The sequence below is a fragment of the Myotis myotis genome, unplaced genomic scaffold, assembly GCF_014108235.1.
Source record: "Myotis myotis isolate mMyoMyo1 unplaced genomic scaffold, mMyoMyo1.p scaffold_m19_p_2, whole genome shotgun sequence".
In the NCBI taxonomy this organism is placed as follows: domain Eukaryota; kingdom Metazoa; phylum Chordata; class Mammalia; order Chiroptera; family Vespertilionidae; genus Myotis; species Myotis myotis.
In genome coordinates this window covers 8,294,643-8,321,584 of record NW_023416324.1, presented here as the reverse complement: position 1 = coordinate 8,321,584, position 26,942 = coordinate 8,294,643, and the positions used below count along the sequence as shown (strand labels likewise).

At 52.9% G+C, this 26,942-nt stretch overlaps 2 protein-coding genes across 4 annotated transcripts in view; both read right to left on the bottom strand.

The window, feature by feature from the left end:
* Positions 1-4,257, bottom strand: part of CROCC (ciliary rootlet coiled-coil, rootletin) — a 40,958-nt gene extending 36,701 nt beyond the window's left edge. The window contains exons 1-3 of the mRNA XM_036347028.1: positions 4,184-4,257; positions 3,838-3,912; positions 2,828-3,029 (exon numbers count right to left, since the gene is read on the bottom strand). Of these exons, the coding sequence (XP_036202921.1) occupies positions 2,828-3,029; positions 3,838-3,912; positions 4,184-4,257 (351 nt within the window). The remainder of the gene's footprint in view (positions 1-2,827; positions 3,030-3,837; positions 3,913-4,183) is intronic.
* A 2,904-nt stretch (positions 4,258-7,161) lies between these two features.
* Positions 7,162-20,784, bottom strand: NECAP2 (NECAP endocytosis associated 2). 3 transcript variants are annotated; one of them, XM_036350101.1, is made up of 8 exons: positions 20,627-20,784; positions 18,182-18,282; positions 15,961-16,065; positions 15,798-15,879; positions 14,710-14,818; positions 12,208-12,385; positions 9,130-9,217; positions 7,162-8,400 (listed from the first exon to the last, which is right to left on the bottom strand). In XM_036350101.1, exons 1-8 carry the CDS (start codon positions 20,716-20,718, stop codon positions 8,352-8,354), a joined length of 804 nt encoding a protein of 267 aa, XP_036205994.1. In that variant the 5' UTR covers positions 20,719-20,784; the 3' UTR covers positions 7,162-8,351. The 3 variants fall into 3 exon arrangements, with proteins under 3 accessions (XP_036205994.1, XP_036205995.1, XP_036205997.1); XM_036350102.1 differs by having other exon boundaries at positions 9,130-9,214; XM_036350104.1 differs by lacking the exon at positions 9,130-9,217.
* Between the last annotated feature and the right edge of the window lie 6,158 nt (positions 20,785-26,942).

The following is a 26,942-nucleotide window of genomic DNA, read 5'->3' as shown; positions in this document are numbered from 1 at the left end:
CTTACAGTGTGCCAGGCACCACCCTCGGTCTCTGGTGTGTGGTATTAAAAAAGCCATCTCGCCCTAGCTGGTTTGGCTCAGTGGATAGAGCAGTGATGGCGAACCTTTTGAGCTCGGCGTGTCGGCATTTTGAAAAACCCTAACTTAACTCTGGTGCGGTGTCACATATAGAAATTTTTTGATATTTGCAACCATGGTAAAACAAAGATTTATATTTCTGATATTTATTTTATATATTTAAATGCCATTTAACAAAGAAAAATCAACCCAAAAAATGAGTTCGCGTGTCACCTCTGACACGCGTGTCATAGGTTCGCCATCACTGGGATAGAACATCAGCCTGCAGACCAAAGAGTCCTGGGTTCAATTCCAGTCAAGGGCATGTACCTCGGTTGCAGACCCCTCCCAGGCTTGGGTCCGGTTAGGCTCATGCAGGAGGCAACCAGTGTGTTCCTCTCACGTAGATATTTCTGTCTTCCCCTCTTTCTTCCACTCTTTCTAAAAATCAATGGAAAACCACCCTCGGGTGAGGATTAAAAAACAACAACCCACCTCTTGCTTGGACTGCTGAGATGGCTCCTCAGAGCTCTCCCTGCTTGCTCTCTCGTCCCCTACCTCAGTCTACTCCTACACTATCAAGATCGAGCCCCTCTTCTATTCACCCCACACCCTACAGGCTCCCCATCCAACGGCCTCCTAACACATTTAAAATAAAATTCAAAGTCCTGCCACAGCAAACAGGCCTGCCCGATCTGGCCCGGGTCCACCTCTCCCATATCACCTCCTTCTCTCTCCCCCTGCTTGTCCTACCTACTCCAGCCCTGCTGGCCTTTATATACATATATATATATTTTAATTGATTTTTTAAAGAGAGAAAGGGGATAGAGAGTTAGAAACATCGATGAGAGAGAAACATCAATCAGCTGCCTCCTGTACAACCAAGGTACATGCCCTTGACCGGAATCGAACCCGGGACCCTTCAGTCCACAGGCCGACGCTCTATCCACTGAGCCAAACCAGTTAGGGCTCTGCTGGCCTTCTTGATTCTCAAACACACCAGACCAGTGGTCGGCAAACTGCGGCTCGCGGGCCAGATGCGGCTCTTTGGCCCCTTGAGTGTGGCTCTTCCACAAAATACCACGTGCAGGCGTGCATGTACAGTGCGATTGAAACTTCGTGGCCCATGCGCAGAAGTCGGTATTTTGTGGAAGAGCCACATTCAAGGGGCCAAAGAGCTGCATGTGGCTCGCGAGCGGCACTTTGCCGACCACTGCACCAGACAGTCTCCTACCTCAGGGCCTCTGCACCTGCCATTTTCACTGCCTGGAATGCTCTTCTCTCTGCCTTGCACGGCTGACTCCTGCTTGTCAACCAAATCTTGGCTCAAAAATGTCACCTCTGCCTGGCTGGTGTGGCTCAATGGTTGAGTATCCACCTATGAACCAGGAGGTCATTGTTCAGTGTGCCCTGACCAGGTTGCAGACTCAATTCCCAGCAGGAGACATGCAGGCGGCAGCCTATCCACGATTCTCTCTCATTGATGTTTCTATCTCTTTCTCTCTCTAAAATCAATAAAAATATTTTTTTTAAAAAAAGAAACAATACCCATGGGCTTTAGCAAGATCACACTGGGCAAGTCTTGGCCAAGGGTGAGGCTGCCCCCAGCCTGGGATCTGGGAAGGACCTACAATGCACACATATCCAACACCTGCTGCGTCCCAGGAGCCGGGGGCAAAACCCAGGCAGTGCCCGCCTCTCCCCCACAGGATCCCTGGGTGGGAGGGGTGCCTAGTCTCCAGGAGGGGTGCCCATCCCCAGGCTGGACAGAGACGGGACAGGGGGAGCCCGTCTACCCTTAACCTCTGGTCTGCTCCTGGTTTATTTATTAAGCAACTGCTGTGAGCCCCGCTAAGGAAAAGAGGAAATCTCAGATGAAAACCGACACCAGGTACTCTCGTGGGACCTCCCGAGTGTCCCATCCTCCGTCCAGACAAGTGCTGGCTTCAGAGGGAGCTGGGGAGCCCGGCCACCACAGGGCCGGCAGAGCACTGTCCTCGAGCGTCTGCGTAAAAATCACGCGGGGCCCGTTCAAAATGCCAACCACAGAGACTGGCACGGGGGCCTCAGGCCCCACTTTGAGAAACCCAAGGAGTGGAGGCCCAAATCCCGGCACGGGCCGTGTCGTCTAGGGCAACCCAGTTGACCGCCCTGGGCCTCAGTTTCCTCATCCCGAAAATGGAGCCACGTCCGACTCCCAGGGCTGCACCGCCGGTGAAAGGACATCCCGCACCGCGCCCGGCCCGCAGGCGGCGCAGGAAGGGACGTGCTGTTCGCGGTGACCGTGAGGAAGGGTCTCCTACCGCAGCTCTGCCCCGGGGAGCGAGGAGAAGCCCGCAGCGGAGGGGCGCTCGCTGGGCGCCCGCAGGCCGCCGCGCCCGCAGGCCCTGCCTCCTCCCGCCCAGCCCGGCCCGCGAGGCCCGGGCGGGATCGGAGCGGGACGCGGCAGGATGTCCGCAGGGCCCGCGGCGCGCGCTCGGGCCGCCGGGCTGGCGGCGGCGGGTGCAGCGAGCGCGCCCTGAGCGCCCCGGGCCCGGGACGCGGCTCCAGCCCGCCCGTGCGCGCGGCCGCCTTCCCGCCCTCCGCGCGCCGCCGCCTCCCCGCCCTCCGCGCGCCGCCGCCTCCCCGCCCTCCGCGCGCCGCCGCCTCCCCGCCCTCCGCGCGCCGCCGCCGCCCGCGGCCCCGCCCACGCGCCGCCGCCTCCACTCGCGCCGCGCACCCCGCGTGCCCGCGACTCTGGCCCGCGGGAGCGCGCGCAGACCGACCCTACCTTCGCGCGCCGCCGCCGCCGCCGCCGCGGAGTCCAAGCGGAGCCCGCCGGGAGGGGGGGCGGGACGGGGGAGGGCGGGGGGCGGAGTCTGCTCCCGACCCTTCCGCCTCCCCGCTTCCCGGAGCCCCCGCGACCCAGGGCGCGCCAGAGGGCGGGGTCGGGGGGCGGGGGCGAGGTCGCCGCCGGCTGCCCCCGGGTCTGTCTATAGAGCGTTTACTTGGGGCGGGCACTTGCTGAGGGCTCTTCATCGGTCGCATTCACTGCTTCCCACAACGCAGCAAACTGGGATTATTAGCTCTTTTGCATAAAAGGGAAACTGAAGATTAAGCAAGTGGAGCAGCGTCCCGCAGCTGCAAGGTGGCAGAGCAGAAGGAACCCACAGCCAGCTGCAAAGTCCCACTGCGGCCTTGGTCTCGGCTCCTGCTTCCTGGCCTTAGACTAAGCTCTGGCCTCAACCAATCGCCCAAGCAGCCTGAGGAGCATTCCCTCCCGCCCGCCCCCCTCGGAGCCCAGTGTAGCAATACTGAGGCTCCAATAACTTGACCTGCAGGGAGAACGTCTTTGTTTTCCTGATTGTCCCGCAACCTTGGATGAGGGCCTCTGGCCTCAGTTTGTTTATCTGTGAAATGGAACCCCATCTGCTGCCCCTTCCTTCTCACAAACTCATGTGCCAACTGGAATGGGATAAAGCCGAGCGGAAACCTTGCTTTAGAGGACTAAACTGTGTCGTTTCTATTTGGAACAATACATTAGGCTCTACCTGCCTACCTCTGTTCTTGAAGGCAAATCATCCACTTCAAAAGTGTAGGCTGGTCTGCAACTCTCCGGCTGAGGGAGGGAGGGAGGGCTGTGCTTTGCTTGAAAACGGAAGTTGAATTTTATGATTTTGTGTTTGGAAAACAGTAAATACCCAGAAAGAACAGTAGCAGGCCTGTGGCTGATGGTTCTGTCTTTCCCTGTTGCAGGGCGACCAGGAGTTAATCTTTGTCAAAGAGGAGCCTGCTTTTTACATCTGAGAAACCACGCTAGGGGCTGCCAGTGTGCCCTTGGGGCTAGCTGCCAGTGTGCCCTTGGGGCTCTGTGACCTAGGGATGGCGCAGGCAAGGCTGTGGCCTGGGCCAGGGCAGAGAGAGCTGTTCCTCAGGGAGATTTGGTTCAACCCCTGGGGCTTGGAGTATGGAGGGGTGCGAGGTTAGGAGGTTTCTCTGGCTCAGCCAAGGGGGGGCTGACTGGCCTCTGCCAGTAGGCCCCACCAGCCCCCAGGTGCCCCAGCATGGCCCAGGTCTGTGCCAACCTGTCTGGTGCCCCCTGACCTGCTGGGTCCCTACCCAGGCCCCAACGGGCTCATGACCTCACCAGTCCGCTTCTGATCCTGCCTGGCCCTGCAGGGCCCTCATTCCAGAGTGTTCCTCATCGCACCAGGAACCCATCCTTGCCCCTCCCTCCAGAATGCCTGCGAGATGCCTGGGCCTACCGGGCCCTCTCCGTCAGGCCTCCCTTGGTGAATAGTCCCTGCCCCTCACAGGCAGCCTCTACTGGCTGGTACCACACTGTGCGGCTGCTTCCTCTTACATTTTCTCACTCTGTCCTCAGTCCCCCTGCACATTTCTGCAAAGCAGGACCTATGCTGCAAAGCGGGTTCTAGGATTATTTCCATTTTACAGGCGAGGAGACCGAGACTCAGAGAGGAGCAGTCACTTGCCCAGGGACACACAGCAGGAGTTTCGGGGGCTTCCAAGCCATCTTTCCTATAATCACATGAGATTTTTGGAGGGCAGCAGACACGGCTCCTTTCTCCGTGACCCTCCTACCTCCAGAGCCCAAGGAGGCTCCTGCTGGGAGGCAGGTCCTTTCACCAGCCTCCCCCTTGGGAGGCTTCCCGATGCTGGGGCTGGGTCCCCGGTTGTGCTGACTCAGTGCTTCAGCTCAGCCTGCCTTATGGTCATTTGAATCCCCAGGGCCGCTGCCCGCCAGTCACCCTGCCCCATAACCAGGTGGTGCCCAGTCCAGCGACCCCCGGACCAACTACCAAGAAGGGAGGTGTGCTGGGTACTCACCTGCTCACCGCAGTGGATTCTAAATCTGCAACTCAGGTAACTGGGAAGCAAGTGACAGAGTTACTCCCCCAGGTTGCTCGGGCCAAGAGCCTGCCTAATCCGGGCGCTAAGCGGGGTTGGACTCTGCCCACCATCAGCAAAACCACATTAACCCGGAGGCTTCGAGTTCAGGCGTTCCGGTTAACTGGATTTGATGGATAGCTTATTTTATTTTAGAGAGACAGAGGAAGGGGGAAGAGTGAGAGAGAGAGAGACATTGATTTGTCGTTCCACTTGTTTATGCATTCATTGGTTGATTCTTGTACGTGCCCTGACTGGGGATCGAACCCGCAATCATAGTGTATAGGCATGATGCTCTAACCCACCAAGCGACCCGCTGGGCGGCGTGCTGCAGAATTTTAGTAATTAGTTTGTGTGCCATGAGATGAAAAAGGTTGAAAATCACGGACCTATGGAATAAAGACCCCCCCTTGGCCTGTCATTCAACACCTGCCATATTATTGCTTTAATCCACGTGGAGGGAATGGGAACTTCCACGTATTAAGCAGGTCGTATGTGCCAGCCCTGTGGGCAGCACCGCTCAAGTATATCAACTTGATTAGAAGCACGGATGCTAGAGCCAGACTGCTTGGGTTCCAATCCCACCTCTGCCACTTAGTAACTATGTGACTGGGCAAATTACATAATCTAACCCTCCCTCAGTCTCATAATTTGTAAAACTGGGATGATGAAATGAGTTTTATGTTGAGTGCACAGAACAGGGACTAGCACAGAGTAAGCATTATACAATCGCTACTATCCACGTAAAGGTGATTCAGACCAAACTATATGATGGGCACCTGCTAGCACTTTATATGCCTCATCTGAGTGACACTTGGGTTAAGGAAGGAGTCTGTGGCCACACATCTAACCAGGAGACAGCCTAGACCCGTGGTCGGCAAACTGTGGCTCGCGAGCTACATGCGGCTCTTTGGCCTCTTGACTGTGGCTCTTTCTAAGCCTTAGGAGTACCCTAATTAAGTTAATAACAATGTACCTACCTATATAGTTTAAGTTTAAAAAATTTGGCTCTCAAAAGAAATGTCAATCGTTGTACTGTTGATATTTGGCTCTATTGACTAATGAGTTTGCCGACCACTGGCCTAGACCCAAAGCCCAGATCTGTCTCCAGAACCCAAGTGCTTACCTTTGATGGTCTGTACTGCTAACGAAGAAGGGATCCCCCTAGGTCTAAACTTCCTCATTCTCAGCTTCCAAGCATGTAGAAAAATGGGAAGTGAGCCCTAACCGGTTTGGCTCAGTGGATAGAGTGTCGGCCTGCGGACTGAAGGGTCCCAGGTTCGATTCTGGTCAAGGGCATGTGCCTTGGTTGCAGGCACATCCCCAGTAAGGGGTGTGCAGGAAGCAGCTGATCGATGTTTCTCTCTCATCGATGTTTCTAACTCTCTATCCCTCTCCTTCCTCTCTTCAAAAAAAAAATTAATATTTAAAAAAAAAAAAATGGGCCGAAACCGGTTTGGCTCAGCGGATAGAGCGTCGGCTTGCGGACTGAAAGGTCCCAGGTTCGATTCCGGTCAAGGGCATGTACCTGGGTTGCGGGCACATCCCCAGTAGGAGATGTGCAGGAGGCAGCTGATCGATGTTTCTCTCTCATCGATGTTTCTAACTCTCTATCTCTCTCCCTTCCTCTCTGTGAAAAATCAATAAAATATAAAAAAAAAAAAAAAAAATGGGAAGTGATGGGAAATAGACAAAGCTTTCTCCTCCTTAGAGTCCATTGATGCAATTTCCTTATCCTTATTCATTGGGCACGAGGATCCTCAATTCTACTTTTCTTTGTTCTCCCTATACTAAGTGGTTATTTCCATAATAAGAAATAACAACTACATTGTTTTTACAGAACCCTCAGGAAAAAGTGCCATGGCCTTTTTGAACTTTATTTTTTTACCTCCGTATGCCTGTATGCCCTTAGTATTTAGGGAGATGCTTCCACAGGGAGGTCATGGTGGGCCAGGGCCCCTGCCCATGTTAGGAGGCAAGGAGACCAGAATGTCCCAGGATGGCAAAAAGGTTATACTCTTATAGATGCACGGGGAAGAAGGGACTGGTTACCTTAGAGCAACAGGGCCCAAGTCTCTCACTTTGGCCAACCTGAGACCCTGGCCCAGACTTTAATCTGTACACATGATCAATGGGGAACGGTGGTTGTGAGCTAGTCCTAGCATCCTGGACGGTTTAGGGGCCATGCCCCAAGAACAGGTTTGCCTTAGACATACATTGACAGAAGTAAAAATATTTATTTATTTATCTTAGAAAACTGGCCCCAGAAAATGGCCAATACTTTTTTCAGTTCATCATCTTGACCCTTCACAAGAGAAATCTTTTCATCAAGAGGTAAAGAATGTTGATAAAAGCAATTTTAGAGGTGTGCTCAGATAAAATTATTTTATATAAACCAGCAATACAGGCAAAACTAAAGTTCAGTCTGAGCTCTGTCATGTACAGTCCATGAAGGAGAAAAGACAGTAAGAGGTTGTCTGCAAACAAGGCCCTTAAGAAACCAGAAAACTCCAGTCCACCAGGAACTGCACCGTGAGCCTGGGAACCCCCCGAGTTGCCAGGAAGGCTGAACCCCCACCTTCAAGAGAGCAGCTTCCACTTTCCTGCCCAAACACCGTTCCACCTGGCTTCCAGCGCCTGCCTCGGCTCTGCACTGCCTACCTGACCTGGGAGACAGGAAACCAGGACACGTGGCTGAGATGAACGCCGCTGCCTGAAGCTCAGGGCAGCACCTGCGGCCCACGGTGAGGAATGTGTTCAGATGCCCTTCCGGGGCACACTGCAGGAACGGTTCCTTTTGCAAAGGTAAAAGTTAGTGCAGATCAGCCCATGAGCAAAGCAAATATTAAAAATTCTAGAAAGCTGGTTAATGCTCCCAATTTCCCTTCTGACTGTCTGTTCAAGCTGCAGCCTATAACCTGCTAGAAGCCAGAAGGAAGCCCTCCTCTGAAGGCGCCTTGCCGGAAGGGGCTGCAGCCAGCGGGAGTGCAGAAAGCTCCCCTGCGCACAGGGATCCCGAGGCACCGGTAAACCCCGAGAAGGGCTCATCTGAATCCAGGCAGCACACTGAATCCCTTCTTTTGCTTTTGGGGGCTTGTGTTTATTACAGGTCACTGTGGTGGAAGTAGTCGTCTCGGTCTCTCACGTCAGAGGGCAGCAGGGATAGGGATCCTGGAGCTTGTCTTCTCGTGTTCTGGCTGCACAATTAAGTCCCAGGAGCAGTGTGACATGGTGACAATTTACTGCCTAACGGCTCAGTCTGTCAAGAGAGTCAGGCAAGGAAGAGAGGAGAGAGCCATGCTCCAAACAGAGGCTGGCCAGGGAGTGCTTCGTCTTCCTTCCTTCGGCCCAGATGAGGCAGCTCCTTCCCAGAAGCTGTGTGAGGATTAAGAAGAGTTGTGCTCAGCTCAGAACTGGACCCAGTCGGTGCCTGGCTGAGTCTGGCTGGAAGTTGCCCTGTGAAGGGAAGACAGGGAGGGGTAAGAGGGTTTAGATGTTTGAAACTACAAAGCAGATAACAAGTGGCTTCTCTCTGGACAATGAGAGCTCCATCAGTAAGTTGCCACATTTCTGCCATCTTCTCAAGAAGTCAGCTCTGAATATTCTAGAGCAGAGGTCAGTAAACTGGAGCTCGGGACCAAATCTGCCCCCCTTATTTTACAAATAAAGTTTTATTGGTACATAGCCATTCATTTACATATTGTCTGTGGCTGCCTTTGAGCTGGAAGAGCAGAATGGAGTAGCTGAAACAGAGACAAGATGGCCGGCAAATTCTAAACTATTTGCTATCTAGTCCTTCACAGAAAATGTGTGCTGACTCCTGTCCTAGAGCCTGGAGCAGTAGGATTTTAGCACCTTTTCATCCCGACCCCAGGTAAAGGCTTGAAATGTTATGGGGTCAGAGAGGCATAAGGATGGGCCTCAGGGGTCCCAGAAGGAGAGGCCAAGGCTAGAAGCCAGGTTAATTCTCAGTGCAGTGCTCTGGGCGGGCTGGGCCAGGAGGGAAGGAGGAGGTGCTGGGAACAAGCCAAAGCACTTGATGAGGGAGTGTGGAGGCCAGAAAGAACTGCAGGAGGCGGCTCCAGGCCACCTAGCAGAGGAGCAACAAAAAGCCTTCCTGGAGGGAGATGCGCCACCCATGCGGGTGCTCTGGGCTCTGTCCCACCAGAGAATGTGACTCCTCACCCTGTGGATTTTGCAAAGTCTCCCCAGATGTCGGCGGTGGCAGTAGTGGCAGGCGTGGGCTGCGGCCAGGACACAGTGGCGCCTCCTACTGATGTGGCCAAGTCCGATGGGTAGGAAGAGAAGAGGAGACAGGAGTCAGAGATCTTTCTGGTTTTCTCAGTGACCCTGAAATCAGTCTCATGATTCCAAGTGGCTGAGAAGGACACACACAGAGACGTGCTTTTGGGCAACTAAACATCAACAAGTTGCCACATTTCTACCATCTTCTCATGAGCCCTTGAGGGCTCCTGGAGAAAAAGCAGAAAGCCACATACAAGGTGGAGGGGAGGGGTGCCAGTGAGGGCGGGTCACACACCATCTGTCACACATATCTGAAGTTGACCCTATTTTTTAACAGTTTATATTGAAAATCTGTTTAAAATTTACCCTTTCACCCTGGCAGGCATGGTTCACTGGTTGGGGTATCGGCCTGTGTACTGGAGGGTCATGGGCTCGATTCCCAGTTAGCATGTACCTGGTTGCAGGTTCGGTCCCTGCCCCCCATTGGGGTGCATGTGAGTGAATCAATTGATGTATCTCTCTCACATCGATGTTTCTCTCTGTCTCCCTCCCCTTCCACTCTCTAGAAATCAATGGAAAAAATATCCTCACTACTCGGGTATTAAAAAAAAAAGAGTACCATCTCCTGCCCTGGCTTCTTGAATGGAAAATGCCCACCCAAACTGCAAGATCATCTTCACACAAAGCCCTCAGTCCACTGTCGGGATCATCCAGCTAAGACAACTGTGTGTCAGACATGTGCCAAGTCCTGAGAGCTAAACTGATTAGGGGTCGGGAGAGCCATCCAGAAAAGGCACCACAGAAGCTGCTATCTGTGCACCTCTTTGCCGAGGTGGGTGGCACAATGGGGCCTCAGTGCCTGCTTTTGTGCGTTTTAGGCACCTCCCTGGACAGTGCTGCCAACTGTCCCTGTGCCTGCCATCCTCTGCCTTCCCACCAATCTGTTATTTCTAATCTGCTCTGGGCTGAGACCAGATAAAACTCAGGCCCTCAACGGTTTAGTTTTATAGTTCACCACATGCTTAACATCCCTTATCTCCTCGGAACCTCACCACAGTGCCTGGGGAAGACTCGCCAGGACCAGCTGTATGACTTTACGCAGGCCACTAACTCTCAGTTCCTTACGTCTGAAATGGAGACAGAACAGTGACAGAACAGGACTGTCTAAGGATTAAATAAGCTAATTTATATGGAATGCTGAGAACAGGCCCAGCACAGTGACAATAACATTAGTAAAATGGGGCTAACAAATGTGAGCACTTACCATGTTCATAAGGGACATCACATTTGATCGCTACAAGAGACCTATATTGTAGGTATCATTACTACCCCATCCTACAGATGAGAAGACTGGGGCACAGAGAAGTGGCAGTTTTCTGAATATCACACTACTGATAAGCTAGAATTTGAACTCAGCCAGTCTGGTTTTGGAGCATACAGTAAATGCTCAGTAAATATCAGCTAGTCATGACTCTTATCATCCCACACCATTTAGTTTGTAGACATGCTAATTGCCTTTTGTTCACATCAGCACAAAAACCCTTGACAGCAGGGACTTGGTGTTATACTCACAGTATCCCCAGGGCCTAAAATGCTACCTGGCACATAGCAGGTTCTTCATGTAATCTGCTAAAAAGGCACCAGCAACCGAGGGAAAGCCTAAGACAGTGGCTCCCAGACCTCAGTGCACACACAAATAACATTAAGAACGCAGATTCTTGCCGAAACCGGTTTGGCTCAGTGGATAGAGCGTCGGCCTGCGGACTGAAGGGTCCCAGGTTCGATTCTGGTGAAGGGCATGTACCTTGGTTGCGGGCACATCCCCAGTGGGAGGTGTGCAGGAGGCAGCTGATCGATGTTTCTCTCTCATCGATGTTTCTAACTATCTCTCTCCCTTCCTCTCTGTAAAAAAATCAATGGAATATATTTTAAAAAAAACAAAAAACAAAAAAGAACGCAGATTCCTGGCCCCGCCCCCAGCAATGCCCAGGCAGGTGGTACTGTGACCTCACTGAGAACCAATGCTGAAAGAATAATCCCTGGGGCGGGGCAGGGGGCTCGCTGCCTGCTGCTCCCGCCACTTCCTGGGCTGGGTGTTCCCCAAAGGGCTGAAGTTGGAAGCCTGACCTCCAGATAGGGCAGCCAACGTCCACGAGCCTGGGATGGAAAGAAAACAGGCTTCCTGCCTGATCCTGCCTCCAGGCTGGTGGGCAGTGTGTGGAGAAAGTGGGCTGGTAACAATCACCCAGCCGGGGGCCGGCCAGGGCATCAGGCAGGGTGGGGAGGCTGGGCTGGGAGGCCAGCACTAGGTACTAACTTCTGGAATTCCGGGGTCTCTAGAAGGCATTCCTTACATCCTGGAACACGCACCACACAGCTTGCTGGGGGGACTGCCTCTCAGCTTCTCAGCACCCCGACGGCCTTGCTCCAAACGAAATGTCCAATTTCATTTCTCACCACTCACCTTGGCGCTCCTGTGCTGCATCCACCTCCCTCAATATACCAGGTGTTTAAAAGTCTGAGCCTTTCGGCTCTTCTCTCTGAATGGAGTCCCAAGTGTTCCCTACCCCAATCTCCTTCCTTCAGGGCCCGGCTCAATGTGACCTGTCTCGTGAAGCCGCCCCCCATCCTGAGGGCTGGCAGTGACTCCTGTCTCCTACTAGCTCTCAGTGCCCTATGAGCACAGACTGTGTCTCCATCACCCACTCACTCAATACTCACTGAGCAGCCTCGGAGAATCAGGGACCATGTGATGCCTTCACAAATGAGTTGAAGTCCCTGCCCACCAGGGAAGGACAGACAAGACACCGTAAGAGTAAGTGGTGGGAATCAGGGGAACAGAGGAATCCTATACCCAGTGTGGACAGGATCAGCTATGCTGTGCTCACCTTCCTGCTGGTCACATACAGCTACTAAACGACAGATCAATGAGTGAAGGAAGGAAAATCAGCTGCCAGCAGGAAGAGGAACCCACAGGCACAGACTTGGCAGCAAGTACAATCACCCCCAAGCACTGACCTGAACCGGGAGCAACTGCTGGCTGGGCGAGGGACCCCTCTACAGAAAACTGCTCCCCAGGGGGAGGGATGAGGGTGGAGGGTTTCGCCCCCGGGGGAGGGGGCAGCAGGCTCAGTCCTCCTGTGCTGGCGGGCCGTGCTCGGGGAGTCCCAGCGGCTCCTTCCTTCTTCTTCATGTTCTAAAGAGAGGAGAAGAATGTGAACCAGTCAGTTCTGCTGGAGCCCCACCGCTATCAGAAAACCCCACAAGGAGGGCCAGGTGACCCCAGTCCCAAACGTGTAAAACCAACAGATAGATGGTCAAGACCCGTCCAGCACTTCCATTGTTACGAGATGTATTCAACGCCTCACAATTCTAAAGTTCTCACAAACACATTTAATTTTAACACCTGAAATTATAAATCATCGAAAAAGGCAAAATCAAACATACTATGATACACCATTATGTACCCACCAGAATGGCTAAAACATAGAACATAACTACTGACAAGGGTATGGAGCAACCAGAAGACTCATACTAGTACAGTGCCGTGGCTGGTGTGGCTCAGTTGATTGCTGGTCAGGGCACATGCCCGCATTGCAGGCTTGATCTCAGGTAGGGGGCATGCAAGAGGCAGCTGATCGATGTTTCTCTCTCTTTCCCTCTCTCTCTAAAAATCAATAAAAATATTAAAAAATAAAAAAAGAGCATTCATACGCTGCTGGTGGGAGTATCCAGTGGGTAAATGCCTTTGAGAAACTGTAGAAAGTGGGGCACCTGAAGTGATGTCCCTGCAATTCCCCTCAGACACACCCCCAACAGAAATGACCACGTCGGGGCCCCGAGAGACATGCACTGGAACATTCTTAGCAGCACTATTTGTAATGGCCCCAAACTGGAAGCTACCCAAACGTCCACCATCAGTTAAAGGGGTAAGTCATTGGATACATTCTCACAATGGGATATGCCACCACAATGAATGATTCATGCAACAGTGTGGAGGCCTCGCAAATACATCAGTAAAAGAAAGAAGTTGTACACAATAGGGTACAGAGTGTATGACTCAATTAATAAAAGTTGAAAACAAAATTCAGGGTATTCGGTCAGGCAGTGGTTACTCAAGGTAGGTAGTTACTAGGAAGAGCAGGAGAGGGGCGTACAGGGCGCTGATAACCTGCTTCTTGATCTGGAGGCGGGCCTGTGTGGGTAAATTCCGGTTTTAAAAATTCACTGAGCTCTGCACTTTTCTGTATGTGTATCGTACTTCAATAAAACATTAAAAAAAGCAAAAATCTGAGCACCAAGCGTGAGCCAGAAATCTGGAGGAGTTACAAGGATGAAGACGACCTGGATCCCTACTTGTAAGGAAAGCAGCAGCTTAGTCAAATGCTACGACCACAGCCCCAAGTCAAAAGCCCTCAGAGCTCAGTGTGAGTCCAGCGAGGCTGGCTGTTTCTGGCTCTAGGACCCTGGGCAAGTCCTGTAACCTCTCCAAGACCCCGTTTCCTCGCCTGTAAAAGGAGAAAATATTTAATTCATGAGAAAGTGCCTGAAAACACTACCTGGCACACAGCTGCTCAGTTATGTTAGTTTCCTCCCAGCAAGAGAGAGAATCACACCCCACCAGTCCACTGCATTTTCTTTAAGGGCCAGATAACTCCAAGGTCCCAAATCATCACTAGCACGAAGCAGAGGAGAGGAGAAAGAGACAGTAAGTCAAGAGGAAGAGCATTATTTTAGGGTTACAAAGGTTCTTCAAAATCAAATCCACGTGGTCCTTGGTTCCCCCAAATTATTTCAACTCCGCCCCCGTAGTCGATCAAGGCCAAGTCTTGGCAACCTAGCCAGTCCAATAGCAACTAGTAGGGAAAAGCCAGAAGCAGGGCAGCTCAGGACAGAGACACAGAGAGCCAGGACCACACCACCAGCAGAAGGTACCCACGACCCCCTGTGCCCATCCTGATGTCTTCCTGCCCACAGCACCCCCAAAGCTTCCTTACTCAAGGGGTAAGGCCAAGACGCAGCTTGAAATGGGCACACTGACCCCCCACTGTAACAGCCAGGACAAAATTCCCAGCTCTGGCAACGAGTGACGGATATTCCTTCTCAACGCAAAGGCTTTGCACATGCTGTTCCCTCCTCTGGAGTCACCCTTTGACCCTTCCTCCCTTCTTTACAGGTCACTTCTTCCAGGAAGCCTTCCAAGAATCTCGCAACTCTGGGCTACATACACACCTTTCCTTTAGGAGCTCATGGCACTGAGGACATCCCTAGGTCATAGAGCCTCTCCAGCCACGTTGTACTCACATCTTGACTTGCCCGTCTCAACTCTACTTGAGAGGACAGCAGGGCCCTCTCATTCACCCCCACGTGTCACTGGCACAAGGTAGCTGCTCCATAAACATCTGCGGGCTGACGAGCTGAATTGTGAGAAAGAGCGATGGGCTCTGGGCTGGGCTCAGTGCGGTGGCCACCAGTATCATCTGGTCATGGCCAATACAGCCAAGCAAGGGTGGGACTCACCGCAATGTTGAGCTTGATGGTCTGGCCTTCCTTGAAGCCTAGGTCCAATTTGGGGCCTTGGTCTGGGTTCTGGGCTTGTTTTGCAAATTCAAATTGCTGTTTCACCCACCTGGGGGAGGAAGGCACAGGTGAGGAAAAGACCGGCTGCTCTGCATCCACACACTCACTTCACCACCACCTGCCATCAGTCCAGGACGAGGCTTTTATTGCAGCAGATGGTAGAGGAACGCAGGCTGGGGAGTGAGGCCTGAATTCAAATCCCGCCTGTGACACTTAAGTAGTTGCATGCATATCAGTTTCCACATCAGCAAAATGGGTTGAACAGTCTATGTCTTAAAGCCTGTTATAAGAATTCAATGAGATTACTTATGTAGAGTGTCCTAACGCTGGTCTTCAATCTGAGAACTTGGCCCTCTACGCCCCAGCACTTGGCATGAGAACTAAGATAAGGATTCCACTCCTCGCCCCACCCCAGGGCTCATAAAGCAGATGGTGAGACACGACAGAGGCTAGGTAGGAGAGAGCAACACAAAGGTCTTCCATAAAACGCCCATCCACAGCCACCCGGGGCAAGGGCCCCAGCACAGGGAAGAGCCAGAGAGGCCTGCTTGTGAGCAGCCACACGCTCCCCACTGGCTGGAAGCCAGAGGCGGAGGCCTGCGGAAGGCAGGAAGCAGTCTCTCTGCCCTGCCCTTGAGCTTCAGAAAGGACCACCGGGGCACCTGTTGGGTGGCCTGGGAATCCAAGCACCACTTAGCATATCAGAGCAACAGGCCCAGAAAAGCCACAGGAACCTGACAAAGACTGGCTGCTCAGGGGCTTATAAGGGAAGAAAGGTGACCCCCCTCAAAGTCTAGGCAGCGGAATGAGGTGGCAGAAATGGGCCTGAGGAAAAGAACATGACTTCAAAGCAGAGAGGAGGCCTGGAAGGATGCAGAGAAGCCGGCCTGTCCCAGAAGAGAAGTGAGTTGTCCTGAGGCTCTGCTGGAAGACAAACCGCACACCACCACCTGGGATCCTAACCTGGGAAATCATTCTGTCCAGGGAGCAGGGAGGAGGCATGAGCACGTGAGTCCCGAACCACTCACTTGAAATGGTCCTGCAATGCAACGTTGAAGTCAAAGGCATCACCTCGGTCCCCAAAGCCAAGTCCAATGAACGCCCGTCGTCCTAGAGGAGGACACGTGATCAGTCCCACGTAGAGCAGAGAAACCTTTCTCACGAGGAGGAAGCACCGAGACCCTCACGTACCATTTTCATCTTCGATGCGGATAACGAAGTACCTGCTGGAATCCGTCACGCTCTCCACGGCTGTGCCAGGAAACTGATCCACTGGGGCCTGAGCAAAGAGCTCCCCTGAAAGCACAAGTTAGGGTGAGCCCTGAGCCCACTCCAACCTGATGTTCCTATATCCCACTGGGGCCTTTTCCCTGTGAGGCAGATGGGCAAACCTTACTCTGGGATTCAAATCAAATCCATTCTGGCTGACGGGAAGACATAGAAATAGAACTAACGAAAGGTTTAAGTCAGATGCGGTTTAGTTTTAGTATTTCTCATTTAACCATTCCATCTGGCCACCTGTTCCATCTGTCTTACACAGTTACATACCTGCCTGCACCCTGAGGGCCCTGGGACAGGTATATCACACCTTCGGAAAAGACCTGGTACCTGACGCAAGACTGGAGAGGAGCCAGGGAACCCAGTGGAAATGAGGGAGAAAGTTCTTGCACCCATAGAAGAACCTGAAGCAGGCCGATTTAGTCTCAGAGACAGAGCAAGAGGGACTGGTTTTAAAAGGAGCCCTGGTGAAATGCAGCCCCGTGTCAACTACAGCTCTCCGGGGTGCAGTGCAACACACACTTCTGTGAGCATTTATGACTGGCATCATTTCCCCGTGTGCTGATCTTTGTTGGTGCTTTAAATATTGAGCCAAATATTTTCTACTGAAACCTGTGGTTTAGAGGTGACTGCAATCCAGGGTGAGCTGAATCAGAATCTGTGGGCCCAGAGTCTGCGGCTTCTGGTTCATTTCTCTGCCCCACCCGTTTGGTACCGGGGCATCCGGGACTCACCTGGATGTCTTCAACCTGGAGCAGTGGTTCTCAATCAGGGATAGTTTTACCTCCCTTTCCCCCAAGGGACTTCTGGCAATGTCTGGAGATATTTTTGGTTGTCACAACTTTGGGGGTAGGGGAACTACTGGCATGTAGTTGGTAGAGGCCAGGGATATTGTTAAATAACTTAAATCTGACTTGACAGACCACAACACTCTCCTGGCCCCAAATGCCACTAGTGCTGAGGCTGAGAATCCTTGGCCGAGTGACTGGAAAGCGAGAGTCAAACATGACCCAGTAGGCATGACGCCAAGCTAAGAGCATCCTGGGTGAGGCTTGATCCTGAGCAGTGACTGGCTATTACATTAGGTGGTTCCCTTAAAGTCAGTTCCCAAGGGAACAGGTGTTCCATTCCCTTGTGACACCACCTGGCACACCCCAGCAAATCTCACAGCCAGAGTTCTCTGGCCTGGCCATGGCAGCTGTCTCCTCTACCTCCTCTGCAGACAATACTCACCCAGCCAACCCCACGCTCTAGTTCACACAGCAATTGGATGGGTTTCCAAGAAGCTGGTGAAGTAGGAACTAATGCGATCCCTATTTCCACAAAAAGGCAGCCAAGGCACCAGAGGTCATGTGACTCGTCCAAGGTCCCACAGCTCAGACACAAATGACACAGTTCTGAGAATTCACTTGCCTAGGAGTCTCTGCACTTTATGCCACTGCACGAAGAAAAATTTCTACATATTAGAAAAACAGACGACCGAATGTCGAGGCACCTGACTGAGCAGGCAGTGCCCGATTCCTGCTCTGGGGGCTGGGCTATTCCAGGCCGGACTGCCCTCCACAGCCCACCCGGAGGCACTGGTGGCACAGGGCTTCCGGAGCGATTTCCCCAAAGTGGCACCTGCCAGCTGACCCCAACACCGCCCAGCCTGGCTCGTCCTCTCACCACAGAAAGAGCTAAGGAGGCAGTTCCAGCTCTTTCAGTTAATGGGCGTGGTTGGTCTGGGGAGTCACCATTTAGTCGGCAAACAGAATTCTTAGGCAGCAGAGCTCAGCGGCAAAGGGCTGTGTCTTCACCCAGCGTGTCTCAAGGCAACCTCTAGGCGTTCCCACTTGGGACCAACCTGTAGGTCTCCTCTCCTTGGGCTCCAAAATTAGTATTTTCTTAAGGACCCCCCCAAAAGAACAGGTGCTTGGCAAGAAATGCCCCCTGTGGTGCTTGTGGACAGTGGCTACTACAATTAAAGGTTAAAGGTGAGGGAATGGAGGAGGCTTCACGGTGCGCTCTGGTCTTTGATTTCCACGACAGGTCCCCATGACCCCCGAGAGGCCTCATCAGGCCGGGGCTGCCTCTCCCTTCGCAGAGTGGCAGGCATGGCGCCTCAGCCCCGAGCAGGCTCCCCTGCCTTTACCTGAGGTCCTGTCCTCCAGCTTGATGTAGGCCACCTGCCCTTTTGCAGTGATCCGCAGCCGGCCACTCCATGACGGCTGGTCCAGCTGCCACTCCGCAGCCCTAAGGGGACAAAAACCACTGAGCCTCTGCCAGAGGCTCCCGCTCCATCGCTCAGTGCCGGGGGTGGGGGTGGGAAGGGCATGTGGGCTGCTCGCTCTAGACCAGGGGTTGGCGAACTTGCTCTAAAAGTGCCACACAACCTGTCACAACTGCTCTGCCATTTAACCGTGAGACAGCCATACCCAGTACATGGCGTATTGGTGCTCGAAGGGTAGTAACCAAATGGCCTGAGTGTGGCTGTATTTCAGGGACATTTTGTTAACATCGAAATCTGAATTTCATATAATTTATAATTTTCACATCATGAAACAGTCTTCTTAAAAAACTCCCCCAACTATTTAAAAACGGAAAAACCATTCTTAGCTTGTGAGCCATACAAAACACAGTGGCTCTCAGTGTGCTGACCTTGGTTCTAGATTAGAGACCTTCTCTAAGGAAGGACTTCCAGTTTTCTTTCCGTAGAGGAAGTAGCTCCTGGGACCTGTTTGTTTAGGAAGGACATTGCTAGGCTGTGGTGGTCAGAGTGACCATGTGGGATCACTGAGACCAACTTGGGAAAAAAGTAGAGAGGGGAGCAATCATTAGCAGAGAAAAGGAGAGCAGGAGAATATCCACATGAGAAAAGTGAGTGGATGTTGAAGAAACATTCCAAAGGCATCCTGGACAGGAAGAAACCCAGGGTGCGGCTCGGTGGCGGAGCGTTGAACCATGAACCAGGCGGTCCCGGTTCCATTCCCGCTCAGGGCACATGCCAGGGTTGCCAGCTCCTACCCCAGTAAGGGGCGTGCAGGAGGCAGCTGATCAATGATTCTCTCACCATTGACGTTTCTATCTCTCCCTTTCCCTTCCTATCTCTGAAATTTAAAAAAAGAAAGAAATCCAAGAAGTCATGGACCTATCGCAATGGCCTCTTTTGGCTCTTTTAAAGCAGAAAGCAACTCTGTAAAACCCCCAAGTAGCCAACAGCCCTGGGTGTTTTCACAACCCTTTCCGTGGAAGTCCCTAAGTGTAATGCCAGAGAGACACCATAACTGTGGCCTCGGGTTGTCTGCAAGGCCACACAAATGCAGACTCTCAACTCACAAGTCAGCGGACTCCGTTTCAGTTCCTCTTACTGGGGCAAAAGGCCTCAGACTCAGGCTGAGCAGAGCTCTGAAGTTGAAGTGCAAGGGCCGACAGTTTCCTCTATGGCAAACCAGCCAGCCCTGACACTTGGTATCCTGGCTTTCCGGGGGTCCAAGAAGGGCCAAACCTATTTTACTGAAGGGCATGGGGGTCGACGACCATCCCTGGTTTGGCGGCCCAAGTCCGGCTGGATGACAGAAAGCAAATGTGTTTTTGGTGCTACTACAGTGGCTTTCATACAATTTTAAAATCGCATCATGGATGTAGCCGGTGTTCCATAAAACATCTGTTCACTATAAAACTGTGTTAACACAATCGGAAATGAACAAGAAGCCAGATCTGTCGACACCCCGTCATTCTTGGGGTGCAGGCCAGTCCCGATTTCTGTATTTCCAAATAACTTGAACAAACGCTGCCTTTCAAGAGCCACCGACCCCACCACCCCACCCGCCCAGTGGCACATGACAGCCAGCCACAGGCTAGGTCATCTGGACCAGGTACATCTTTTCCCCTTTTAACAGGGTTCCTCTTCTTCTGATAGGTCATACATGCACGATGCCAACAGGACAAAAAGGTATACAGTGCCAGGAAGTCCCTGCAACCTCCCACCCCACCCCGGTCCGCGCCCGCGGGGCCGTTCCTTCCAGACACCCCGCATGTACTAGCACATGTGTGTGTACTCGTCTCGGGAACATTTCGCCAGAGAAGCGCAGATGGATTCCTCCCAGCCGCCGAGGCTGGGGGAAGGCGAGACGTTCACGCCACGGGAGCTGGGCAGGGAGGGGGTCCCTGGCTTCGCCATCGTCCTTAAGCTCCCCGGAGCGGTCCTTCTGGCCGGTCCTGGGCTCCCTTCCTTCCCCTCCGGGGTTTCCGCCGGGGAGAGGGCCCCTCCCCACTGGAGGTGGCCCAGGATCCCTTCGAGGCCGTCGGCGAGCTTTCAAAGAGAAAGGCTGGTGACACCACCACCACCGCCGACCACTTTTAAGACACCTGGAAGCCATCGGGTCCCCAAGCGCGAGACCAGGCTTTAGCGCCCTCCGCGCCACGGGGAGCCGGTGCATCCCTGCTCTGCCCACCAACCGGGGGCCGCCGCAGCATCACCTAGACATCCCCGCTCGCCCCTCAACCGGCCGGGGCCGTCCTCCGCTCCCACAGTGGGCGTGTCGGGCAGAGGAAAGGGGGTAAGTCGGGCTTAGCCTGGCCCGGCGGCGGCGGTCACCTGTAGCCACGGTTGGTGGCCCTCGGCGGGATGCGGTAGACGTGGACCTCAGGCTTGACACACAGGACCGACTCATACTCGCCCTCCTCCATCTCGATGCCCACAGCCCGCCAGACTTCCGGCTCCTTCCAGCCCGGGGGCCGGAAGCGGCGCGACTCTATGACCCGTGTCGGGCTAGAGTGGCAACTTGCGGGTCTCAGCGCCTCCAGCGCCTCCAGCGCCCGCGCGCCCCCTGCTGGAAACCCTGGTTCAAGACACACGGCAGCCGAAACCGGTTTGGCTCAGTGGATAGAGCGTTGGCCTGCGGACTGAAAGGTCCCGGGTTCGATTCCGGTTAGGGGCATGTGCCTGGGTTGCGGGCACATCCCCAGTGGGAGATGTGCAGGAGGCAGCTGATCGATGTTTCTCTCTCATCGATGTTTCTAACTATCTCTCTCCCTTCCTCTCTGTAAAAAATCAATAAAAAATATTTAAGAAAAAAAAAAAAAAAAAAAGACACACGGCAGACCCAGGAGTTCGCTTGATGAGAACCAGGGTTCTCTGGGGACTCCCCTCTCCCACAAGGCCTCGTGGACCGCAGAGAAAACGTCAACACTGACTCCACCGTTGTCTGGTTGTGGATTGTCCCTAACGCCTGGACACTTACATCTGGGACCCAGTTGCCCGAGATTCAAAGCTGTGGCGACTTGCACAGCCCACCCTGAAGACTCTCTCTTGCAGCCTTTTGCCTCCTCCTCCTGACTCTCTAAGACTCGACTGAGGCTTCTCCTCCTAGAGAAATCCATACCTGACCCACCATGCTCAGTGGGATGCCCCTACCCGGCCACCCTTATCCTAACCCACGTGCCCAGGGCCTCCTGTGGCCTAGACTCAACAAAGAGTTGTATTCAAAGCAGCAAAGTTTAGTAACGTAAGTGTGAAACTGAATAAAGGAATCCCATTTAAGCCCAGCCAGCATGGCTCAGTGGTTGAGCATTGACCTATGAACCTGGAGGTCACGCTTTTATTCCTGGTCAGGGCACATGCTAGGGTTGCGGGCTCCATCTCTGGTGTGGGGTGGACAGGAGGCAGCCAATCAATGATTCTCTCTCCTCATTGATATTTCTATCTCTATCTCTCTCCCTCTTCCTTCCTCTCTGAAATCAATCAATAAAATATATTTTTAAACAAAAGGAACCCCATTTAAAGTGGAGCCAGGATGTATATGGTAAATGGGAATGCAGCTCTTCTCATGCCCCAACTGCCCCTCCCACCCTGTGGGAATGTAGTGAGGCCGTCTGTACGTGGACTGGGAGACCTTGGGAGCCTGGCCAGTCCTGGGTCTAAGAAAGGCCGGAGACCCCTCACAGGTTTGGCTCAGTGGATAGAACGTCGGCCTGTGGCCTGAAGGGTCCCAGGTTCGATTCCGGGCAAGGGCATGTACCTTGGTTTCGGGCACATACCCAGTAGGGGGTGTGCGGGAGGCAGCTGATCGATGTTTCTAACTCTCTGTCCCTCTTCCTTCCTGGATTGTGAACAGATAGTGCTTCACTCTTACACAGCTTGCATGCAGGCACTTCCCCTCCCCCACCTGCCCTGTTTTGCTTTGTTTTCTGTACTCTATACAACAGTGGTTCTCAACCTTGGCTGCACATTAGAATCACCTGGGAATCTTTTTTTAAAATCCTGATTTCTGGGCCTCATCCTCCGGAAATTCTGTTTCTTTGTTATGGGGTGGGGCCACAACATTAGTCACAAAGAAACAGAATTTCCGGAGGATGGGGCCCAGAAATCAGGATTTTAGGAAGATTCCCAGGTGATTCTAATGTGCAGCCAAGGCTGAGAACCACTGCTCTACAACCTTGCATTGGGAAAGTCTGGGTTGCAGTAAAACAGTCACACCGGCCGGCTGACCCAGGTGTGGCCCATCCACAGGCCAAATGGGACTTGATGGAAAACTTCACCTGTGGCAGCTGCCACTGGTGTGGTGGAGAATTTCATGGGTCTGCCACTAGTGCACATGTAAGTCCTAATATACCCATGTCTTTCGCAGCCAGTCCTCCCGGTTATGCATTTAGAATCCACAAACAATATGCTGAGGTTTTCTCGGACCTTGGGTCTTCGCATAACAAGAGGCCAGAAGAAGGAGCTTTCATGCACTATCATTCCACCTCAATTATGCGCCCTAACAGGAAGCAACTACCTTGCATTCCCAACAAGGACCTCTCCTAACCCCGTAGGGCCGTGGTCGGCAAACCGCGGCTCGCAAGCCACATGCGGCTCTCTGGCCCCTGGAGTGTGGCTCTTCCACAAAATACCACGTGCGGGCGTGCATGTACAGTGCGATTGAAACTTCCTGGCCCATGCGCGGAAGTCGGTTTTCGGCCTGGGCGAGTCCATTTTGAAGAAGTGGCCTTAGAAGAAGTGGGGGGTGTCGGTCGGTCGGGAGAGGCGCGGGGGAGGCGCGCGCGCGATTCATGCACGAGTTGAGCCAGTCAGGCAGCAGTCTCATGTGCAGTGGTTAGTGCTAGTCGTGTCCGCAAATCGCGCGCGGGTGACAAAAGTACCTACTCGAAGCATAAAGTTACCTGTATTTTTCCAACCAGCTGCAAATCCTACAGGTATTTTTGTCATCAATTTAAGAATTGTAATTCTTTTGTGTTGGTGGCTTTATTATTATAAAATGAAACATTTTTTTAGGTGCCCTGTTTGACATGGCTACAAAGAAGAAGCAAAGAAAAAATGGAAGACGAAAACCGTGAATTTAAAGTTAAATTTAAAGTAGAATGTACCTACGTATATAGTTTACGTTTAAAAAATTTGGCTCTCAAAAGAAATTTCAGTTGTTGTACTGTTGATATTTGGCTCTGTTGGCTAATGAGTTTGCCGACCACTGCAGTAGGGGAAGGAGGATTTTTCTCCTTGCCACCCCCCCCACCCCCCCAACAAGCCCAGCCAATGGGAACTCTCGATATTCAATCTATGAGAAGCAATCACCACCCTGAACTCGCACTTTCCGCCAACGACTTTCCTTCAAAGCACCCCTTCCCAATTTCCTCCTTTTTCTCTGGAAAGTAAGGTTCCTCTCTCTCTCTCTCTCTCTCTCTCTCTCTCTCTCTCTCTCTCTCTCTCTCGTTATATATATATTTTCAATTTTTAAATATATTTTTTATTGATTTCAGAGAGGAAGGGAGAGGGAAATAGAGATAGAAACATAAATGATGAGAGAGACTCATTGATCGGCTGCCTCCTGCACGCCTCCTTACTGGGGATTGAGCCTGCAACCCGGGCATGTGCCCTTGACTGGAATTGAACCCAGGACCCTTCAGTCCGCTAGGGCTTCTCTCTCTTTTTTAAAAAAATGTATTTTTATTGACCTCCTGGTTTGTGGGTCAATGCTCAACCGCTGAGCCACGCTGGCCGGGCAATAATTGTTATTTTCCATTTTCTTTGGTAATTGCCATTCTGGAGGTCGTGACGTTCACCTCACACCTTTAGGTGAATTGACTTAACCTCTAATTTCAACTCTGCTCATTACCCTGATTCTCCACAGCAAAGGAGACATTGAGCAATGACCCAGAAGATGAGATTTCTTCCTCCTACTTCTTTGGCCCTGCCTCTCGTTTTCTTAACCTTCTGGGGTGGCAAGGACAGAACTTCCCTTAGAAGGTGAAGGGGAGAGCGATTGAGAGGAGAGGGGAGGGGAGGCCACACTCCCACATGGACAATCTTATCCCCTCCCGTTCTCAGCGTTTGTTTACGTCTGCTGTTCCACTAGACCGAGAGCTTCTTGGATGTGGGAACCTGTCCCTGCCACCTGTGGATCCCTGGATTCAGCAGCACAGGGCCTGGCACAGAGTAAGAGCTCGTGAGAGCTGAACTGTGGGGTGATACCTGCTATCAGCACCAAGTTCCATCCGTCACTCTGCAGGCCCAGCCGTGTGACGGTGGCCCACGGTGGCTGTGGAAACCTTGCCCTCATGAACCTAAAGGGAACCGCCACGCTGTGCCGGGGCAGCACGTCTTACAATGTACTCAGAGCACTTTTGGTTCAGTTCCCGCCAACAAAGACGAGGGGCCTTGAGCACTTACCAGGGGCCAGGTGCTCGGTGATGCGGCCACGGAGATGAGCCCCACCCTGCTTTTGCCCTCGTGGAGCTCAAATACTGTGGGAGACACAGGGGGAAAGTCCTTTGCAATGCAGAGTGAGAAGTGCCTGATGGAGGGAACTCCCAGGGGCTGAGGGAGCAAAGAGAAGAGACCCCTCTCAGCCTGGGGGAGTCAGGGAAACGCTCTCCGAAAGAGGCGACCTTTTGTTGTTGCTGCTGCTGTTTGTAATTTTATTTGTTTATTTGTTTATTGACAGAGGTGGTCTTGACACGACCAGCCCTGTGAGGTGGGCAGTGCACGGATTGTTGTCCTCAGTGTGTAGTGGAGGCCCCTGGAGGAGTGCCAAGCCCCGGGAGACGGCACTGCCGTCTAGTTGGAGGTCAGACAGTCCCTTGCCTTACCCTCAAACCCCAGCCCCAGGCAGGACACTCATTCCTGACATCTCTTCGTAAACCTCTGCTGCTGACAATAACCGGGCCTACTGCTCCTCACCGGTTACCTACGGTGTTTAGCCAAGGAACTCAGTTCGGCCCGCCAGGCAGAGGAGGGGCTCAGCAGCGCCCTCCCCTGTGCGAGGAGGTGAGCAGGGTGCCTCCTCTCGCCGAGATTCCGCCGGCTGCTTTGTGGTAGGCGCAGGGCCAAGGTGCGGGTTTGATGCGAGCAGCTTCCTTGCTGGCCTCCAGAAATAGATACCACAGGTCACTCGTCAGCTTTCTCTGTGGTATTTTCCTACCGTCCTAGACATTTCTAAGAGGAATGCCCCCTTTCTCAGATGGGGAAAACGCTTACAAGGCTGCCAAAAGGATCTTGGAAAAGAACCAAGTCGATATGTGGAATCTGACGAACAAGACAAATGAATAAATAGATTCATAAATACAGAGAACAAACTGATGGTTGCCAGAGAGGAGGGGGGTGGGGGAATGGGTGAAAAGGGGGAAGGGGGATAAGGGGTACAAACCTCCGGTTATCTGAAAAAGAAGTCGTCTGGATGTGATGCACCGCTTAGGGAGAATAGTCAATGTTATTGTAATAGTTTCTTACGATGGCAGATAGTTACTGGAGTTATTGTGGTGGCGGGGGGATGTGCGAGGGTTGAGGTGATGGCTAAGGGGTGTGGGCTTTCTTCTTGGGGTGACAAAATGCTCTAAGGGTGATGCTGGCACAGTTCTGTGAATATACTGAAAGCCATTGAACTGTACACTTGAAATGAGTGAGTGTGTGGTATGTGAATTAAATCTCAACACAGCTGTGGGAAAAGGGGCACCAAATGGCCTGAATGAGGTGGGGGTGGGCACAGTCCATGGTTGCCACCACACCCCTCGATTCTGTCCTCAGGTTCCATGCCTTCCTGCTGGGGTGGGGTTTCCCCTTCTTGCCCAGATTCTCGGTTTGTAAGTTCCTGATGGGGACGCCCTCTGGGGCCCCTGCCCACCCCCCAAAAACTTCAGCTGGTGGAATACTGGGGCCTGAGAATTCCAAGACTGAGCCTGCGCTTTCTGAGGTAGGAGTGTGAACAATGGGGGGCGTGTTTGAGGGGCCTGGCGGGAGGTTTCCCCCATGGGTCACCACCCCTGGGAATGCTTGGGGAGCCCTGATGGGAGAGAGGCAGGGAGGAGAGAGGAGCTCCGAGGGAAGAGAGAGGGACGTGGTCACGATACTGACTTCTTCACGTCAAGTGAGAGCCTAGGGCCTTTGGGAGGCTCGAGCTGCCGCCTGGGGTGCGGGGTCACCTGGGAGCAGCGGTCTTGCTTGCATTGTGGGGGTGCAAGCCTAATTGCAGGGAGGACTGGGGGGCAGACAAGGTTGGGAGGAAGGATGGAGGGAGGGGGCGTTTTGGTCAGCAGCTGTTAGGGGCTCCTCCTCTGTGCTCCTGGTAAAAACATGTGAGCCACCAGAACACCTGGTGCATTCCGAAGGCCTGGCACGGTGCCCGGCACCAGCACGTGTCCGTTAGACAGTGTGGATTGCATGGGCGTAAGCTGCTTTCGAGGCAAGATAACTTGGTGGGATAAGCAGTTTTGGGAGTCACACGGGCCTGGGTTTGAATCCAGTTCCTCTGCAGGCCAGCCATGTGGGATTTTTTCCCCCCAAATATATTTTTATTGAATTCACAGAGGAAGGGAGAGGGAGAGAGAGAGAGAAACGTCAATGAGAGAGAACCATTGATCGGCTGCCCCCTGACACCCACACTGGGGATGGAGCCCACAACCCGGGCATGTGCCCTGAC

What these genes read in the sequence shown, in the direction of transcription:
- NECAP2 (XM_036350104.1), bottom strand. Translation starts at nt 20,718, where the DNA reads ATGGAGGAGGGCGAGTATGAGTCGGTCCTGTGTGTCAAGCCTGAGGTC. An exon ending in GCTGGAGGACAGGACCTCAG is followed by an intron (nt 16,066 to 18,181) that starts GTAAAGGCAGGG and finishes TTGTGCTTTCAG; the next exon opens with GGGAGCTCTTTGCTCAGGCC. An exon ending in GCATTGCAGGACCATTTCAA is followed by an intron (nt 14,819 to 15,797) that starts GTGAGTGGTTCG and finishes TTCCTCCCCCAG; the next exon opens with GTGGGTGAAACAGCAATTTG.